General features: G+C 33.3%; 1 protein-coding gene across 4 annotated transcripts in view; it reads right to left on the reverse strand.

Annotated features, from left to right (window-relative positions):
* FAM114A2 (family with sequence similarity 114 member A2) overlaps positions 1 to 21,984 on the reverse strand; it is a 34,034-nt gene that overhangs the window by 11,815 nt on the left and 235 nt on the right. The window contains exons 1-9 of one of the 4 annotated variants that reach the window (XM_031953569.1): positions 21,901 to 21,983; positions 20,146 to 20,387; positions 19,237 to 19,336; positions 15,813 to 15,902; positions 13,405 to 13,514; positions 6,526 to 6,660; positions 5,494 to 5,652; positions 3,654 to 3,777; positions 1,343 to 1,422 (exon numbers count right to left, since the gene is read on the reverse strand). In XM_031953569.1, the coding sequence (XP_031809429.1) occupies positions 1,343 to 1,422; positions 3,654 to 3,777; positions 5,494 to 5,652; positions 6,526 to 6,660; positions 13,405 to 13,514; positions 15,813 to 15,902; positions 19,237 to 19,336; positions 20,146 to 20,373 (1,026 nt within the window). In that variant the 5' untranslated portion in view covers positions 20,374 to 20,387; positions 21,901 to 21,983. Of the gene's footprint in view, positions 1 to 1,342; positions 1,423 to 3,653; positions 3,778 to 5,493; positions 5,653 to 6,525; positions 6,661 to 13,404; positions 13,515 to 15,812; positions 15,903 to 19,236; positions 19,337 to 20,145; positions 20,388 to 21,355; positions 21,618 to 21,712; positions 21,844 to 21,900; position 21,984 lie in introns of those variants that run through there. The other 3 variants (XM_031953568.1, XM_031953570.1, XM_031953567.1) reach the window with 3 other exon arrangements.

Raw genomic sequence — 21,984 nt, forward strand, 5'->3', positions numbered from 1 at the left:
CAGCAATCACAAGTGTGTACTACCATACTCAGACATATTATCTCATTTGACCCTAATATCTCTGAGACACAAAAGGCATAATTTTATTTTTTAGCTGAAAAAACAATCTCAGAGAAACTAAGTAATCAGCTCAATGTTATAGAACAGGAATTATCATTCTCATTTATAGATAAGAAATAAGTTTCACAGAGGCAAAGAAATCTACCAGAAGTTATACAATTTATGTGAATTGTCCAGTCATACTGCTTGTAAATAGCAGAACAAGGACACAAACCCAAGTTTCCCTAAAAATGTTGCTTCCCAGTCCAGTGGTCTTTCCACTATTCCATGCTCTTTATTTTTTTTTTTTTAGACAATGTACTGCTATATATAATCTTCTCAAGATCCTTTGTCTAGGCAGAGATTATATCAAATACCAAGTTTTAATATCAAGTCATGAGCAACTTGCTGAAAGCAGCTCCTACTATGTAGAGGAGAAGGTAGTTCAAAAATTGGATGCTTAGAATTCTAGCTATATTTTAATTTTAACTTTCTTGGGAGGGTTTTGCAATTTTACTTTAAATAAATATCCTTTTTTTTTTTTTTTTCTTTTGGCTGAGACAACTGGGATTAAGTGACTCGCCCAGGGTCACACTCGTAGGAAGTGTTAAGTGTCTGAGGCCACATTTGAATTCAGGTCCTCCTGACTTCAGGGCTGCTGCTCTCTCCACTGCACCACCTAGCTGTCTCCTAAATAAATATCCTTTTGCATTTAAAAAACAATATTTAGACTACCAGAGAGTTGGTGTGAATAAAGCGCTAGCCTTGGAAGCAGGAATACTTATCTCTGGCATATACTACATACACAACCTTGGGCAAATCGTGTAACTTATAGTGTTCTAGGTAATTCTCTTAAGTCTGTAGTTGCAGATAAAAGGCTAACCTGAATTGGTAAAGAATTTTCTCATCTGAAAATTGCCTATACCAATGAAATCACAGGTGAAATTCCCTATCTCCCTAACCTTGGACTAATTACTTTACAAGTTTGTGATGAAGAAAGCATTACATAAAATTAGCAAAAGTAATAATAAGGGATAATAACCAATATTTATTAAGTGCCTACTATATGTAGTGAACGGTGCTAGCCAGTGGGAGAATTAAAAAGAAAACTCTATTAGAGAGGAAACAAAAAAAATAATCCTTAATCTTTGTGATATGTCTATCTATTAGAGAGGAAACAAAAAAAATTAATCCTTAATCTTTGTGATATGTCTATCAGGAAGTGAGAATCATCTATGCAAAATCTTATATGTCTGTCCTACTCATAATTAGAAAAAGAAATTGCCAGGATGAAATAACTCACATTGGTCAGTTTGTCAGGTCTGGTAGAAACATGCAGCTGGGAAAACAGTTCCGTTATCTCTGTAGTGAAATCTTCATCTTCTGAAAGACAATCAATGACAAGAGAAAACATTATAGACAGACCAATAAGACATGTCAGCAACAAGTATCACATAGCATGCCCAAGTTATGCAGAATGTATGCAGCCCAGAGGGTATTATGCAACCATTAGTCCTACCAATGGAAAACATATTCTCTCCCAAAGATCACAGTCTCTATCAGGACCAGCACAAAGAACCACACCAAAATGCACATAACAGGAATGCAAACAGAAAGAGTCACCTATAATATATACTCTGTTCCTCTCTACCCATCCAAAAGCTAACTATCATTCAGAATGCTTCTCTCATCTCTTTTAGCATTGACAATCTAATCCAATGTTTCCCAAACTAATTTGGCCAATAGGACTCTTTAGGTTTTGAAATAAGATTGGCAAAACCTATGAAAGCTGATTCAGGGATATAAAAAACTGCTAGGATAAAGTGAAATTTTGGAGCAAAGGAAATTAAAAGAAGCAAAGTGGTGCAATGGAAGGAATGCTAGCTTTCAAATTAAGACCTAGGTTCAAATCCCACATCTGCCATTTGTAAGCTGCAAGACTTTGAACCTTAGTCTCTGAATCTATAAATGGACTAGATAACTTGCAAGGTACCTTCTAGCTCTAATGTATGATGTACATAATCCAAGTCCAGGGCTGCTTTCAGAATGATACTGCATTCATGCTTTCCCTGATATCAAAGATTAGGGAATAGGATTGAGGATGCTAATGAAAGTTAAAGCCTATAAGAAGCAGTGAACACTTAGCTCTGTAGTCACAATGGCCCCAGTGCTATTTCTCTACTCCACATAAATGATAAAGGCTTTGTAGGGGAGGGGGCCATAAACATCAAAGTGGCATATTCAATTGAAGTTTATCCCAAAATTCCCAGATCTACCATTCCAAAGTCCTGATTGCTAGTAGACAGGTAAAGGATCTAATTAGACATACAAATCCTGCACATCTGTTTAGAAAATTCCTTTGAGCACTTTAAGCAGTGTTTAAAGATTATAGTTTCTGATTACTTATGCAAGGGCAGATGTCACTAGATGGAACAAACATTGTTAGTGGCATCTTATACCAATAACTTAAACAAAGTTTTTTAAAAAATAAAACAAAACTTCACAACTGAGGATTATCATTGTGTTTAATATTAATGGGGTTATCATTCAGCGATTTGGGTAACTCAAATTATATTTAGGTATACACTTTATAATCTTTTAAAAGCGAAATCTTCATTAGTTCCCACAAGCTGCCTCAATAACAATAGTTAGCTCTATAAATCTGTATTCAAAATAACTGCTTTCTAATCTCATCAAGTATGATTATATTATTCATTTATATACAGCAACACATTCATCTTGACTTCATTTATCAGACACAATCAAAAACTTCAAAGGAAAATCTCTGGGTAGCTAAAGTAGAATTGAATAAACTTTATGTATAGCAGAGATATTGAGGTAATCTCAATTTACCTTATTTTACTTTCCCAGAGCCTGAGTAAGAAATGACAACACAGAGTCTCTGAAGAAGGGTTTACTTCTTTTTGTGTGTGGTAAAATGAAATTTAAGAATGCAGTATACTTCTATGCACCACGTAATGCATTAAAATGCTTGTTAAATTGAATAAGATGATCTCAAGTTGCTGTGGGTGTATTATATAGTAATATTATATAGTCATTAGTTTATATATATACAATACAGACATTGTTTAAAACAAAAGGAAGCAGTCTAGTCCAAAAAGTGATAATATTAATACCCTGAATGTACAAAGCTGGAATCCAGGTCCTGGTCCAACAACCTCTCTACCAAAGTGCAGACAACCAATAAAATCCAGTCTGAACAATCAGTTGATATTGGATTCTAATATCTTATCTATAATTTTAAGCATTGACAAAAGTTCATAGGAAAGTACAAGGGGAAAAATGGTTATTATAATATGTATGCACTTTGATCACCCATGGATCCCTGATGTAAAGTAGTTCAAAAGACTGAATATTCATAAAACTTAGTTTAAATCAGAGATGAAGTGATGAATGACACTAACTCATCTGACTGGCTGATAAGCCACAATGTCAACTAGTGAATTCACAATAAGAAATATTGTTTCTTGTAGGGACCAGAATACTTACCCCAGAGTTGATCAGAATAACTTCAGTCATCTAGAATTCTAAATTTAGATTGTCTCAATGGTAATTAGGTTTCAGACCAAATAATAAGTGAATTTACATATTACCCTTTTTTTCATCATCATCTTCATCACTTAGTTCAGCTAATGAAAAAGCTTCTTTGATTTGCTCCAAGTCGAGTTTTATATTCTCTAATTCTTCACCAGACAGAGAATTAGTGAGGGATTTCACCTGGTTACAAACAAGATATTCATAAAACATACATGAATATAAAAAATAACTGAAAGTGGATAAGGAATTTCAGAGTTCTTACTGATAAGAAAATTGTACAGATAAGGAAAGTATTACATAAACCATTTTACAGATTAAGGGACTAAAGATCAATTTTGCAGTCACAGCAACTATTCATTGGTCAACAGTAGATTTTAAAAAAGGAAGGTTAGTTGGTCCCTTTAGAGGACAGAGATAACAATATAAACATTTGTATGTTTGTTTTATTACTACTAAGGCTATATATAATCTTATATAATTTATATAATCTTATAAACTATAATCAATGAATCCAGATTATAGCCTAATCAGAGATGTCTAAAGAACTGTTAGTGCCTAATGACAGTTGTAGAAATACATGTGTATAATATTGAGTCAATTAAGAACAAACAAAATATCATTTTATGGAAACAGCAAGTCAAGATAAAGAAAAAATAACAATCGGTCTACTGAGAATTCTGTTCCTGAGGCTGTCAAGAAACACCTTACTTGTTCTATTTCAAGTATAAGGTTTAGATATCCCAAATGTTTTCACTGGTTGTACTCCAAGTGTAAAATCTATTCCTCCCTACATCTGATTCTTAGCTTCTTTCAAGTCTCTGCTAAAATGCCTTCTGTAGAAAGCATTTCTAAATCTCCCTTAATGCTTGTGCCTTCTTCTCTGTGAATACTTCTCTATGTATTTTGTTTGTACACAGTTCTTTGCATATTTCCTCTCTCCATTACATTGTGAACTTTTTGAGGGGAGAGACTTTGTATCCCTAGTGCTTAGCACATACTATATAGTAGGTGGTTGTTACTTATTGGCATAACTTAAGGAATCTAGAGCCTCCATCCTTCAAATGTTTTCCTTTCCCAATTGAAGACTGACATCCAATTTCATTTCTGTCTTACATATTGGTTCAAACAAAAACCTTAAGTTGATAAATACAAAACCTGAATGTAGCAATCTCTACTCCTGCTTAGCCTGATTCTTAGCACTGTAGTTTCCACAGTAAGTCTAGTTAACCATATCATTTTCAATAAATCCATTATTCTTTTATTCCCCTTTCTACCTACCTAAATATGGGTCTGTAAGTTTGACAATGGTGCCTGTTCATAGACCCTGTGTCCTCTCCCCATAGTCTCAGACTGTATAACCCTTCTTATTCTTTTCATATACTCCCCATGACACTTCATCACCCAACTTTCATATTAACTATGGCCTATTAAATGTATGCATATCAATGTACTATCATGGTGGAGAGATAATGTGGGGTTCTTGAAACTAAGCCTTTAATGTGCATGCTCTATAGCTACTATTTAATTGGAAAGCTTTAAGTATGGACCTGGCAACAGATTTTTAGGACCAATCAAGAGATGTATGAATAGATGCCTCACCTAAGGATTGGCTACTTGGTGATAATTTTTTTAAGGTCACAGAAATTAATGAAGATTACCTACAGAGTACAGAGGTGTTGCAATTTGCATTTTTAGAAAGTACATCATACTGGAAAAAGTGATAGAGTATACCAAAAAAGAAAGTCATTGGAACATCGAAGTCACTTTGTATAATTATTTTTCAATTTATATTATATAGTTCCCCATCCCTCTACCAACCTCTGTCTTCAAAGAGACCTCATTTAAGGAGTGAGCTACCTACTTTGGGAACATTTTGTATTCAAACTATTATGATACCTTTATTTCACTCTCTCGAGAAAGCATCTCCAAAGCTTCTAGATGCGAAAGGCCTTGAAATTCATCAAAGAGTAATCCATAATGAGCTTTCTTTTCAGTATCCATGGTAACCTCATTGGCTGTCCTCAGTTCTTCCTTATCTTTTGCCTCTCGCAAAACCTGAAAAAAAATAAAGACATTAAGCTTGTACAATGGTAGCTCAAGGGTAACTTTTAAAAGCACAGGAGATAGAAGCAAAGACAGATACCAAGGGTATTAACACTGTACAGTTACTGACCCTTTAATTCATGGAACATTAAAAATGGAAAGACTGAGGAGATTCATTGTAGAATTGGTTACAACTATTTTGATACTGAGCAGCCAAATGAGTACTTGAGAAACCAGATATTTTTCAGAAAAATGGCTTTAACATTAACCTAATGTACATATACATCTCAAAGCATAGAATTCACTAATGAAATAGAAATATGCAAGGGCAAAAATAGAAAAGAAAAATAAGAACCAGCCTATTTCAGACCATTGGCTCTTTAACCATGGATTTATAGAATCTCAGCACTGTAAGAGATCTTAGAGCTTATCTAGCCCAACTCCTTCTCCCCCACCTTCAGTACAAAGTAAGAATAATATGATTGTAGATTTAGAGTCATTTAGTCCAATCTTCTCATTTCACAGATGAAGAAACTGAGATCCTAGAGCAGTTAAGTAACTTGTTTGCCAAAGGTCACTATATGAATACCAACTATTATTAAAGAATCCTATAAAAATATAATATCACTAGCTCACTTTGATATTTTATTAATTATTACAATAGTAACAATATATTCCTTGCTTATTAGAAAGTGAATACTAATTGCTATGTGAATCACTGGGAAAAGTACCCATACTGATGAAATCAGATATTTTTTCAAATACTAAAGACTGCATCAGTTTGTATTGCCTGAAAACAAGTCAAAAAGAAAAAATAATAAGAGCCTAAGATTCTTGGATATATATCATGATGGGAAGAGACAATGTGACAATAAGATACAGTACCTGGGACAATGTAGAATTTCGGTTCATTAAGCCCTTGGTTTTTTTAAATCCAGGATCACCTTCAGCTATCACATCCATTGTCTTTTTCCCAATAAACTCTAAAGCATCTAAACCTCCAGTAATAACGCTCTTTCCCTGGGGAAAAAAAAAGATGTAAAGATCTCAGTAGAGCATTAGGAAATTGAATCTGTACTTACTAATTATGTAAATGTAGACAAAATCTACCCACATTTGGTAATAACATCATGGTTCTGCTATGAGACTTATTTAAATGCTAAAATCCATATGTTGATTATAATCATGAAAACACTAGGTCACACTTTGATTGTATTTACTGTTCATGGTACATTTCTCACAATATTCCTGCTAAGCAGTACAAAGAAGAGATGAGGAAAATGAGGTTCAGAGACTGATAGGAGGAGAGGGGAAGGAGGACATGACATGCCAAAAATCAAAGCTAATAAGTGGTAGAACAAGAAAGATGATATGCACCAAGATCTTCTAAAACCAAATCTGTACTACACCACAAGTGGATATTTTAAGGAATTGTTCTTACCTGTTCCTCCTTAAAAAGCAATTAAATAAGAAGTAAAGTTAAAATGACAATGCAGCAAAAAGAAATGTAGCCAAGACATCATCCACAAAACTTCTCCAAACCTAGAAAATGTGCTAGATCAAATCATATGAGGAAATCCAGAAAATGCAACAATAGGTCCTGTGTATCCAGCCCAGGTTGGCACAGGGAGAGAGGGAGAAAGAGAGAGGTCTACTAACAATAGTCAGTAGGAACTGGGTAGCAACAGAAACATGACAGTGCACGTGGAACACTGCAAGTGCCCAAGGTAGAATGTGCATAAGGTAAAAAAAGATGTTCCAGAAGCATAGCAGAGCACCCCCAGACTCATCCCAGGCTACTGAGACAAGAACAAATAATAACGAACAGCTTTGTCACCCATACCCAGTTTTTAGTCTGAGGTCTGATAAAGGAACGAATGTGCAGCATTTAGTGAGGCCCAGAGCCCAGGATCAGAAAAGGACCTCAGTTCTAACATCAAGCCCAGCCTTCAGAGAAATAACTAGGATAGGAAACCCAGAACAAATGAGACATTGCAGCTCTGTCACTGACACTCTGACTTCCTAGTTGGTTGTCTATTAGCAATCTATTGTTGCTCTGACCAAAATCCAGGCCAAGCACTTGCATACCTCAGACCAAGGGGACTACAATCAGATTTTACCCTATATCAGACCACTTTGGGATTAATGAAAGCTTTCAGACCCCTAGCCTGAGCTGTCTCTGAGATCCTAGAATAACAAAAAGTCAATACTGCCCCACCAAAAAAGCAGTTACAGGACCAGTCGAGATATTCCCTCCATTAGTGCAGAAGAACCCAGTCCTAATATGACATCTCAAGTCAAGAAGTAACCTGGAATCATGGGCTCTGAAAACAAACATTAAAAAAAAAAACCCAAAAAAATTACTATGGTGGCAGAGATGTGCAAGACACAAATGGTGAAAAGAATGACTCCAGAACATCTTTAAATGTTCTCAAATAAAAACACAGTTAAAAAAAACTCAATTAGAATTCTTGAAAGAGATGAATCAAGAATTTTTTTTAGAGTTAAATTTTTTTTTTAATAAATGAAATAAAAACACTTGAAAAAACTGGAAAAGAAATCAGAGGGGGTAGCTAGATGGCCCAATGAATAGAGTACAGGCCCTAAAATCAGGAGGACCTGATTTCAAATCCAGTCTCAGATATTTAATACTTATTAGCTGTATGACCCTGGCCAAATACCTCACCAAATATATATATATATATATATATATATATATATATATATATATATGTATATTTTTGAAAATGTGAAAAAAATGAGAGTTATAGAAGAATTAGAAATAGAATAGCTTGACACAAAAGGTACAAAACTCTGCCCAAACATCAAATTCTCTGAAAATCAGAATGGACTAAATAAATGACTCTATGAAACAAAAAGAAATATTTAACAAAGTCAAAAGACTTGGAAAAAATAGAAGAAAAAAAATGTAAAGTATCATAGTAAAAACAATCGACCTGAAAAACAGATCAAGGAGGAATAAAATTAAAAATCATTGCACTATCTGAACACTATGTCCAAAAGAGAAGTCTAGACATTCTATTTCAAGAAAGCTAAAAGAAAACTGCCTAGATCTCTTAGAACCAGAGAGCAAAATGGAAACAGAATTAATTCACCATCACTGGAAATCCCAAAATAAAAACTCATAGAAACATCATTTCTAAAATCCAGAGTTTCCAGATCAAAGAAAAATATTTCAAATAGCCAGAAACAATTCAAGTGCAGAAAACAACAGTCAGACTTACAAAGAATTTAGTAGCCACCTCTTTAAAGGAGTGGTGAACTTAGAATATGATATTCCAAGAGGCAAAGGACATTATGCTTACACCTAAGAATTTCTCATCCAGCAAAACTGAGTATAATGCTACAATGGGGGAAATAAACCTTTAATGAAACAAAGGTTTTTACAAGCATTTCTGATGAAAAGGCAAGAGCTGCATAGAAACTTTGAAGTTCAAAGTAAAGAAAATCATAATAAACAAGAATAAACAATGATAAATAATTAAGCAAGGAAAAAATGCCTACATCCAATTATAGGGAGACGATACACATATTCCTCTCTGAACTCTTATCTTCTACAAAACTCCCAGAGAAAATATAATTATACTAGGCCCAGGAGTGGTTTTGTTATTTCTCCTTTTTAATTAAAGCTTCTTATTTCCAAAACACATACATGGATAATTTTCAATATTCACCCTTACAAAACCTTGTGCTCCAAATTTTTATTCCCTTCCTCCCACCCCTTCCCTAGATATCAAGTAATTCAATATATGTTAAACATGTGCAATTCTTCTATATGTATTTCCATAACTATCATGCTGCACAAGAAATATCAGATCAAAGAGGAAAACAAATGAGAAAGAAAACAAAATGCAAGCAAACAACAACAAAAAAGTAAAAATACTATGTTATAGTCCATACTTAGTTCCCACAGTCCTCTATTTGGTGTAGATGGCCCTCTTCATCATAAGATCATTGGAATTGGCCTGAATCATCTCATTGTTGAGAAGAGCCACATCCATCAGAATTGATCATCATATAATTTTGTTACCATATATAATGATCTCCTGGTTCTGCTCACTTCAGTTAGCATCAATTCATATAAATCTCTTCAGGACTCTCTGAAATCATCCTGCTGATTGTTTCTTACAGAACAATAATATTCCATAACATTCATATACCATAACTTAGTCAGCCATTCTCCAACTGATGGGCATCCACTCAGTTTCCAATTTCTTGCCATTACAAAAATAGCTGCCACAAACATTTTTACACATATCCCTTTCTCTCCTTTATGATCTCTTTGGGATACAAGCCCAAAAGAAACAATGCTGAATCAAAAGGTATGCACAGTTTGATAGCCATTTGGCCATAGTTCCAAATTGCTCTCCAAAATAGATGAATCAGTTCACAGTTCCACCAACAATGTATTAGTGTCCCAGTTTTCCCACATCCCTCCAATATTTATCATCTTTTCCTGTCATCTTAACCAATCTGAGGGGTGTGTAGTGGTACCTCAGAATTATCTTAATTTGCATTTCTCTGATCAATAGTGATTTAGAGCACCTTTTCATTATGACTAGAAATAGTTTCAATTTTTTCATCTGAAAATTATCTGTTCATATCCTTTGACCATTTATCAATTGGAGAATAATTTGAATTCTTATAAATTTGAATCAATTCTCTACATATTTTAGAAATGAGAACTTTATCAGAACCCTTGAATGTAAAATTTTTTTTCCAGTTTACTGATTCTCTTTCTAATCTTGTCTGCATTGATTTTGCTTGTTAAAAAACAAACAAACAAAAAACTTTTCAACGTAATATATCAAAATTAACTATTTTGTACTCAACAATATACTCCTGCCACAAATTCCTTCCTTCTCCACAGATATGAGAGGTAAACAACTTTATTTCTTAGTCAGTACGAAATGGCTTTGATGACTGCTACTTTATAATATAGTTTTAGGTCTGGTACAGATAGGCCACCCTTCATTTGTTTGTTTGTTTTTTCATTAATTTTCTTGAAATTCTTGACCTTCTGTTGTTCCAGATGAACTTTGTTATTATTTTTTCTAGCTCTGTAAAATAATTTCTTGGGAGTTTGAAAAAGTAGATTAATTTAAGTAGTATTGTCATTTTTATTATATTAGGTTGCCTTCTCATGAGCACTTGATATTCTTCCACTTGATTGGTTCTGACTTTATTTGTGTGGCAAGTGTTTTGTAATTGTGTTCATATAGTTCCTTACTTTGCCTTGGCAAGTAGACTCCCAAATATTTTATATCATCTACAACTCTTTTAAATGAAATTTCTCTTTGTAATTCTTGCTGCTGGACTTTGTTGGTAATACATAAGTTAAAATGCTGATGATTTACTATGAATTTATTTTGCATACTGCAACTTAACTAAAGTTGTGAATTTTTTCTTGTAGTTTTTTAGCTAATTCTCTAGGATTCTCTAAGTATACTATTATATCAAATGCAAAGAATGATAACTTGGTTTCCTCATTACCTACTCTAATTCTTTTGATCTCTTTTTCTTTTCTTATTGCCAAAGCTAACTTTTCTATATAATATTGAAAAGTAATGTGATTGTGGGCAACCTTGTTTTACCCTTGATCTTATTGGGAATGATTCTAGTTTATCCCCGTTACAAATGGGTTTTATTATGTCTCAATGATCTTAAGAATAGAAAGAGAAGAGAAGAAGAATATATGAAGGGGAAGAAAGTTAGAGAAAATTGTCCCAAATAATTAGAATGCACAAGTATACAGAGGAGGGGATGTAGGAACAACTAAAACTTCAACCCCATTCTCATCTGGAGCTGGTTAAAAGAAGATATACATACACACAGAATTTGATACAGAAATTTTTCATGTAACTTGGAAATAGAAGGGAAAGGAGGAAAGGGGAAAGATGGAAGAAGGAGGGTAAATCCAGAGTCCTAAGCAAAACAAACTTTTAAGATACCAAAAAATATTTATAGCTTTATTAAGGAAGCAAAGAATGGGAATCTGGGGTGGGGATAGGGAGGTTATTAATTAGGGAATGAATGAACAAGTATATAAATATGATGGAATATTATTGCATTGTAAAAATGATGAAAGGGAAGGTGCCAGAGAAATGTGGAAAGATTTATAAAAGCTCATGCTGAATTAAATGAACAGAAACAATTTATACCATGACAGCAATATGTTAAAAATAAACTATTTTTTTTTCTTTATATTTTTGGTTACATTTTAAGTTCTCAATTGTTTCCCTCTTTCCCCAATGTGCACTAAAGAAAGCATTTGACATGGATTTATAAATATATGTAAAATTTTATATATATATTCTTCTATTTATCATTCTTTCTCTAGAGGTGGATAATATCTTCCTTTACAAGTCCTTTATAGTTGATCTGAGTATTTAGTGCATTCAAAATAATTTGTTGGTCTACAATTATTCTTCACACAATATTACTGTTACCATACATAACATTCCCTTACTATTGTTCACATCATTTTTCATTATTTCATACATGACTCTGTTTTTCTAAAATCAACCAGTTCATCATTTCTTACAGAACAATAATATTCCATCATCACAATCATATACCACAATTTGTTTAACCATTCCCCAATTGTTGGGCATCCTCTCAGTTTCCAGTTCTTTGGCACCATAAAGACCTATTATATTTAAAAGAATACTCCTATATATTGATATGGCCCGTGTGTGTGTATGTGTGTGTGTGTGTACATAATATATATATATATATATATATATATATACATATAGTACTATTGTATTATTTTTCAAAATGAGTTTGTATTAATATATTATATATAACATAATAGAAAAAAAGTCCCAGACTTGTCAGAAGGCCTCAGTTCAAGAGGGCTGTAGTTTACATAGGGTTGTATGAACAAGTAATATTTCTAGAGTCTATTTCCCATCTGTAAAAAGAAGATAATAATACTTTATCTACTTACTATATAGTGTTTTTGTGAGGGCTATAAAAGGTTATTATGAAAAGGACCATAAAAATGTGTAAAGATTTAAAAAGTTTTTAAAGAACTATAATTATTACTGTCAAACAGATGGGTTATTTAGTTTTCACCATTATAAATGGAATTGTTATTAATATTTACATAAATTTCTTTTTTTCTTCTTTTAATCTATTCTTAGAATGTGCTCCTCAAAACAGAATTGATGGATGTATGGATATAAAGTTTTATATCTTGTTACATGTGAACAATATTTTTAAGAGGGAAAGTCTAGTCTACTTTTATGAATTATGAATTATTCATAATTATGAAAATTTTGCTTCTTGCTTTCACACTATTCCTGGCCACATCTATCACCACTTTTTCTTAGAGATGTTTTTAAATCTAAGTTATGACAGATAATCTAAAGTGTGGAAGGTCATAAATATAAATAGTATGACTTACCATGGTCTTTAGATTAAAAGGTAGAACAAAAAGTTTGGAAATGCCAGAGTTTTCAAAATCACCGAAATTTTTATATCAAATAATTGATATTTTTTAATACTTTAAAAGCTTCACAAAGTATTTTCCTTACAATAACTCTATGTAGTAGATACCACAATCATTACTACCCCAATTTACACAAATAAACACTGTAAGCTCAAAATGATTAAGTTGGTAAATATTAGTTTCTGGGATAAAACTTAAATTTCCTAGGCAATTCCATCCCTTTTTCCTCTACTCAAAATTACATCTTATGTGAGGGATGAAGGAAGTATGTACACTTTCATACTCACTGTACTCTGAACTGCTGTAGAAATAGTCGAGAATACACCAAGTGCGGCACCCATTGGTGAGGTATTTCCATCCTCTTTATAGACGCTACCTGCTTTAACATTAGTATCTCCTATATTTTACAGAGAGAGAAAAAGTTGAAAAGGAAACTGCATAAATATCAATAGACCCCATACCTTAAAATGTCTCTTAGAAGTCATCCAATTTAATCCATTTCACTTGACAGATTAAAAAAATGAAGTTCAAAAAAATAACATTGATTTGCCCAAGATCACAAAACAAGCATGTAGCAGAACAAAGATTTGATCCTAGAACATAGTAGGTATTTAATGAAATTTTGTCAAATTAAACTCATGTCTTCCAATTTCAAGTCCAATATTTTTTATTAGACAATCAGCTTCATAAGAGCAATCAATAAGCTAGTGCTGGGGATACAAAAAAAAAAAAAAAAGATAAAAACAATTCCTGATCTCAAATTCAAAGGGGGAAAATAACACACATAAATCAGAAATGTAAGATAAATACATAAAGTATATGGAAGATAGCTTTAGAGAAAGCACACAAAGTGGAGGAATGAAGAAAAGCCTTCTGCCAAAGATGCCACTTCAGGTAAGTCTTAAAGGAAGTTGGAAATCTAAAAAGGCAGAAGTGAGAAGAGAGAGCATTTCAGGCACTGAAGAGAACTAATGTAAACACCTAGGGATGGTGAAATGGAACATCAGAAGGAACAGATAGCTAATATGGCTGGACTAAAAAGTATGATCAGATGGATAATATGTAAGAAACACTTGAAAGATAGGAAGAGGCTGTGTTGAAGGGCTTTAAATGATAAAAAAAGGAATTTGTACTTGATCCTTGAAGTAATAGGGAGTAAGTGGAATATACTAAGTAGGAGAGGTGACATGGTCAGACCTACACTTTATGAAAAATACTTTGGCATCTAAATGTGGTTTGGAGTAGAGAGAGAGATGAAACAAGTTCAATTACAAAGCTACTGCAATAAACCAGGCAAGAGGTGAAAATGACTTGAACTAAGGTGATGGCTGTCAGTGAAAAGAAATATGCAAGAAATGTCATAAGGGAAGAAATTACAAGATTTGGCAACTGACTATGCATTGTGATCGAGAATGACAGAGATTAAATATGAGTGAATAGGAGTGATGGTTCCCTTGACAGTACTAGGGAAGTTCAAAAGAAGGTTGGATTTGAAGAGAAAATAATATGTTCTCTTTTGAAACATGTTTTGAGCTTGAGATACTACCCTAAAAAGTCTGTTTAACCACAGTGAGGCAGAATTTTATAATTAAAAGTAACTTCAAAAAGGTGTGTAATTCAAAAAGAATAAATTTGCATGAAGAACAAATTTCTTCCTTAACATAACTTCCAAGAAGTCATCATCTAGTTTCTATTAGAATGCCTCTAATGAAATGGAATTTACTACTTGGCAAGTAACTAGTTTATATAACACTTTATATTTATGGTGTCCCAAAAGTCTTTGTGAAGTTTTAAGATTTAATAGCTTTTAAAAAGCAGGAGAAGCTAGATAGTGTAGTACCTTGCAGTCAAGAGGATCTGAGTTCAAATCCAGACTCAAATCCACTTCCTATCTGTGTGACCCTGGGCAAGTCACTTAATCCCAACTGCCTCACAAAGAAGAAAAAAAGAAATTAAAAAAAAATTTTTTTAAATAGTTTGAAAGGGTCAGTGCAGTTTTAAGCTAATGAGTCTTAATGAGACTAAGATTTGGGACATTCTATATTATATCATTTGATCCTCACAATCAACTCTGTGATATAGATGTTGTTATTATTTCTAAGATAAGGAAACCGAGGCAAGATTAAAGCCATATATTCCTGACTCCAGAGCCAATACTCTACATGCTACCTGGGCAATTATGCTTTTGGGCAGTTCTAATAATTAATCATTTTACTTTAACTGAAATCTCCATTTCCATAGCTTTCAACCATCAGTTACACTGCCCTCTGGGGGAATACAGAATAAATATAATCCTTCTTCCATATGACATAAAAATATCCAAATTTATCAACCATGTTTATCAAGACTGAATAACCCTAGCTCCTTTAACTATATGTCATGTGATATAGCTTCCATGTATTTCACCATGTTGGCCCCCTTTTCTGGAGATATTGCAATTTAATATAGTTATAGTAAATGATATAAATATAATTTAAAATATCTTCAAAACAAAAAAACAAAACAAAACCTTTTTTGGGAACCAATTACATTATACTCTGAACATGCCAAAATTTAACACAATAAAAATGTAGTCTACTGCTATGGTAGTATGTCATTTCCTATATTTAGTTACTTGTTAAATGAATGAATGATTACTTCAAGTATTCTACTTCAATAGAAAAAAATGTAATTTCTAAGATGTCAGTGTACTGACCTATATTTTGAGTTTCAGATGAAATTTCAGTGGGACTAGGGATGCCAAGGGAAGTCTCTGCTTTCTCGATGACATTTGAAATGCCTTGTCCTAATGAAGGAAAAGGATACTTTTATTATATACAACATATGTAATCAGTCACCAAAACTATATAAATAGCAAAACAAACCCAAATTCTAAATGAATAATCCAGATTTTTAAAAACAACACAATAGGTGGGATATATTGAGAATATGCTATTCCAGGTTCTCTGGTTTACCCTTTGTTGAACTAAATTCATCAGTAAGTGTGGAAGAATTGTACATGTTTAACATATATTAAATTACTTACCATCTGGGGAGAAGTGGGGGAAATGAAGGAGAAAAAAATTTGGAACACAAAGTTTTTCAAGGGTGATTGCTGAAAATTATTTATGCATGTATTTTGAAAATAAAAACAATTCATCTTTTTTTAAAACAAATTCAAAACAGGAAAAAAAAACATTGCTATGTGTATAGCAAAACGTAAGATTCAAAATACCAAGCAATAAATTTCCATTTCAAAAAAGGATATATAATATGCTATGTATTCAGAGATGTGCATCTTTTATTTGCTTCCTTGTAGGTGTTCTTTTCTTCCCTGTTGTGCACTTTTTACTATTTTCTTCTTTTTCTTTTCTTCCCATCAAAAGACTACAATTAAGCATGAATATGTATGCATGTGTATTTATAGAAAGATATATATACACAAATACAAATACATACCCATATATACATATAGATATCTATAACAGTTCACATATATGCATATATACATTCATACACATCTATGTAAGACCATAATATATTTGACCTCTGATTGTCTGAAGGTAGATAACATCTTCCTTAAAAAGTCTAAGTCTTTCCACATTTTTATAACTCTTCCAACTCACCATTTCCTATATTATAGCAATATTCCAATCTTACATTGTCTAGTTACTTTAGTCTAAAACAATATTAATATGATTGACATATGCTTTAGTTTCTTATTTTTCCCTTTTGATTAAATATATTTTAAGTTTAAAATTTGTTTGAAATCATGATTACTAGCCCTACTCTTTTTATATAATAAAATTCTACTCCTAATCTTTATTTTATGTTTGAGTGTACCTCTTTATTTCTTATCCTTCCTGACTCTTCTGCTTTACTTCTATGGGCTAACTTGCCCTCTTATTACTTAACCTACCCATCCTCCAAAGAACCCTCCCTTATTCTCTTCCCCCATTCTTTCCCCCTGTACGCTTGTTTTTATCTGAATTTAGAAGACTTTTATAGCCTTCCAAATATATGCTGTTCTCTCTATATCCCATTTTCATTAACCTACATACCCTTCTCTATCTCTTCCTTATCCTATTCCTTCTTCCTCTTATTTCTTCATAACTTAATAAGAAATTTCTTTCCTTCAAAATGTATGTTTGCTCTCTTTAATCCAGATATGATGAGTAGGGTGCCCTCTAAAAAGCCCTCCCTTATCCTCTCCCTCCTCCCTGTACTCTTACCCTCTTTATTTCTTTATAAGATTTTTATATCCATCTGGATACACACACACACACACACACACACACACACACACACACACACACATATCTCTCCTCCATGTGATTCCTGTGTGTCAGTTCTTCCTCTCACACCTCATTTGTGTAAGCTAATTACTCTTTTTACCTTTTCCCATATGGTTTTGCTTTTTAGAATCACATCATACTCGACTCTATATTTTTAGCCACTACCCCAGTTTTTTTTTGCTCTTCAATATATAGAGTTCCAAGACCTGCAGTTCTTTAAGGTATTGCTGCTAAGTCTTGTGTAATTCCAACTGTGGCACCACAATATTAAATTTTTTTTATTACTCATACTATTTTGTCCTTGACCTAGGAATTTCAGAATTTGGCTATGATATTCCTGTAAATTTCTCTTATAGGATTTCTTTCAAGTGGTGATTGGTGGATTTTCTCTATTCCTATTATTCTAATATGTCAAACTATTTTTCTTTATTTTTTGGTATGTGTATCAAGATTCTTTTCTTGATCATAGATTTCAAGTAGTCCAATTCTCTTCTTGATCTGTTTCAGAACAATTGTTTTTTATGAGATATTTCACATTCTCTTCTATTTTTTTTCATTCTTTATATTTTATTATTTCTTGGTCTCTCATAACTGCTGGATTCCCCTTGAACAATTCTAATTTCCAAGGAGTCATTTTCTTTTATTTAATATTCTGGATCTCTTTTTCAGTTGGTTGACTTTCTTTTTATAATCTTGGGGGTTTTTTAGATTTTTTTTTTTAATTTTTCCTCAATCTTTCTCATTTGATTTTAAAAATCTTTTTTGAGTTTTTCTATGAATTCTTTTTGGGCAGATGATCATATGACATTACTCTTTGAGACAGGAGAAGCAATTTTTTTTTTTTTTTGCTTCAATATCCTCCTTTGAATAAATCCCATTCTTCTCTATTTACATAGTAATTTTCTATGGTGGGTTTCTCCTTTGCCTATTCATTTTTTTTTTTTTTAATAGCAGCTTGCTATTGTAATCACCTCCAGTCCTGAGATATGGGAAATGGTATATCTGGCTTCAGGTCTTCCTTCAGTTCTCCTCTCTGACCAGGAAGTGAAAATAAGAATTCCACTCTCCTGTAAGTGCATACAGCCAGCAGGGTCCCTAGCCCACTGCTTCTGCACTCACTGGGCATGTGCTGGGTCTCTTCTTTCAGGGTCTCATCTTGGCAGCACAATTGGGCCTGTCATCCTTATGCACAGAAGTTCCTTCAGTCTTCCCTTCCTGACCTCTCACACTGTCCAGAAGAGGAAAATTCCTCTGGCTGGAGCCCAGGTACCTCCCAACCCAGCTAGCTTAAGAGTTTAAAGCTACAGAGCTAGTCTAGAGGTGTTTACCCTTCACACTGACAAAATTTCAGTCCTAGTATGTTCTTTGGATCTTCTCTGGTTGTCCCAGGAAGACCAATTCGTTTATTTTTACTGTTCTACAATCATCCTGAAATGCTATTTTGTCTTCTTTCTGGGAAAATCTGTAAAGTTTGAAATGTTCTGACCTATTCAACCATCTTCTCAGAATCCTTTCCATTTTTTATTTTAATAGGAAAAAATGATTTGGGGATGCTAGAAATTCCTAGATCTCAAATTACCGGAAAAATTCAGCAATCTCTATTATTACAATATGGAATCTATGGAACATTTCACTAACTTATTAGTCAACTATCTAATCTGTCAATATTTTCTTTTAAAAAATATTTCATTGAAATCTTTTTTTTATATCACAATCATTTCCTAATATTCTCTATGCTTTTTCATATAATGAAATTTTCTTTTTTATAAAGCTAGAGGCACAGAAATGATAAGAATGCTTTCATAAAACATAAGCAACAATTAACAAAATGACTCCAGATCTTACCTACAGTGGCTACAGTAGCTGAAGCGGAAGAAAGCAATGATTTGCCCCAATTTCCCCAGTATCCCCATCCTGTTTGGGGTACTTGTTTAGAAACAGGATCCTTTTTTTTTTTTAAATTGACAGAAAAGAAAAGAAAAAAACAAAAAAAACGTGAATATGAATGTCTATTTTCTTTTGCTTTATCTTTCAGAATATACGGATATCAAAGTCTCTTAATATTATAGCAAGATAATTATGATTAAAACAACACCTAAAACACAAATGACACTTTACGTATCTAAAGTACTTTATTATCTTCATTTAATCAACTGAACAACTAATGAGAGAAGTAATAATAATAACAGTTTTATATATATATATATATATATATATATATATATATATAAACAGTATGTGGGGGGAGGACACTATCCTATGCATTTTATACAATATTTCCCATTTGATCCTCACAACAATTCTGGGAGGTAAGAGCTATTATTATCCCCATTTTACAAATGAAAAAAATGAGGGAAACAGATTAAGTGACTTGACAGTAATGTAATTTATATTATTTTTCTCACCTTAAAAGATGACAAGTAAAATTTAGAAATGTATGGTGATCTACCCAAGTTCACATAGCTTATAAGAAGCTGATACTAAAAGCCAGATCTTGTGATTCTAAGTAAAGTGTTTTTAAATACCGTGCATCATACTGCCTTTAAAAAATGAGTACATAAGAGGAATGTGGTCCACATTCCAAACTCCTTTAAGAAATAATAATATTAACCATTTAATTTTTGAACATTATGCAAGATTTCTTAGGTGCTGCAAGATACTAAACAGTGCTTAATACTTTTCATGATACTAAGATATGTTTTTATATACTTTTCTTCAGAAATTTTTAACTTCAAATTATAATTGATAATCTACCTTATCTACAGACTTCGGTCCTTCATCAGGGAGAACTGAAGTCACAGGCTCACTGGGTGGTTTTGTTTCAGGTCTTTTACGAGTAGGAGCAATACACTCTGATTCAGATTCTTGTGTGGCACTAGGGTCAGCAGATTGAGCTTGCTTGTTTGGCCCACTGTTTCCGTTTTCAAAACTGGAAATTTCTTCTACTGTTGCCATATTCTTGACACCATCATTTTCAGACATGATTAGATTATCTCCTAATAAAAAGGATATTCCAAGAACAAAAATCAAGATTTTTAATTTAATATTATAACGTTTTCTGAGTAAATACTTTTAAAAAAAACCACCTTTTTTTATAAGTCATTACGTTACAGATATACATATATTTTTTACTTCCTTTTTCTCCATTATTAAAGAGGGAATAGAAGTTCAAACCCCTGGGGGGAAAAGAAGACAACTATGGTTCTGAATCATTATTTCCATTTTCAGTTGAGAGAAATAAGGTGACTGAAGTTTTAATCTGGCAATTTTGGGATCCAGTTAGTTCTTGCTTCAAGCATGATAATTTTCCAGTCTTACTGTTTGATCTGTTGTGTAATCTATAAAACCTTCCTTCCCAGCCTACATGTACATCTTATTACTACCTCAAAGCAAAGTTTTGGGACAAGAAATCAACATAGGCATAATCTATAAAGTACTGCTTACTTACAAGAAATTGATACACCAGGGGAATGATTAAAGGCACAATATTAAATTCTATAAACAAACAGATAAGTTTGTGAATTACAGATTCAGGTTCTTCCAGTTGGAAGCCCACTCAAACAAAGGCAGTTAGGCGTAAAGGCAAAAGCAATTGGCTAAGATTCAAAAGACCTGCAATCTTTTGTCTCCACTCTGCCTACTATGTTATTTGATATATCAGTATCTTGTTTTGATGAGTCTCAACTTCCTCATTTTTAAAATGAAAGAGTTAAATTATATCTCTAAGCTTCTAATCAGCTCTAATAATCAATAAGCATGTTGATGCCTAGAGGTCTATAATGGATCTATAATCCATCTCACAGATTTAAATGTCATTTAACCCAGTTTTATCTGATTCAATAATTAAAACTATTCAAGAAAGCGCAAGTTTCTCATTACTAAAGGTGTCAAATGATGAAGAACTGACAAAGTGATAAAGCTCTTCCCATCATTGAACAATTCTAATTGTACAATTTTTCCGTACGGTAACCCAAGTTGTCTTCCTGTGATTTCTACTCTCAACAAGTCTCTTGAGCTTCGCAACACAGAGATAACGCCTCTTCTCTGGAACTCTCCAGATACTTAAAAGTTAAAATCCGTATTTGAACTTTCAGCTTTAAAATGTTATTCTAAAATAGAAGCTAAGTAGACTCAGGGCATCATAGATTCAAAAACATGTAAGAGTTGCCAGGGCCCTTGTAGATCATCTGCGCCTTTAAGACACAGAAACCGAATCTGGAGGAGGGGACTTGCTACACCGCGCAGCTAAGGTACTACTAGTCTGCCACCAGGATTAGAACGCTATAGAAAAAGTCTCGGGTTCTAGTGTGTTCCGCCGTACAGTAGGGACTCCTGGGAAAGATGCTCTCCACGGAAGGCGGCAGAGGGAGGAGGAAAATAAGGAAGTGCCAGCTAGGAAACTCTGGATCTAGGAACACGGCCATTGCTTTCCGGCTGCATACCCTCCTCAGGCTGATGGGCGTCACAAACACAAGCGAAGCTGCCTGCCTCGCCCCCACACGCACTTACGTCGCCTTGACGTGCACAGCCGGCCTCCCGAGGCCAAGATGCTTCAAGCCTCTCTTCCATCCCCTCCAGACCCCTACGGGGGCG

Source organism: Sarcophilus harrisii, chromosome 2 (genome assembly GCF_902635505.1).
Source record: "Sarcophilus harrisii chromosome 2, mSarHar1.11, whole genome shotgun sequence".
Classification (NCBI taxonomy): domain Eukaryota; kingdom Metazoa; phylum Chordata; class Mammalia; order Dasyuromorphia; family Dasyuridae; genus Sarcophilus; species Sarcophilus harrisii.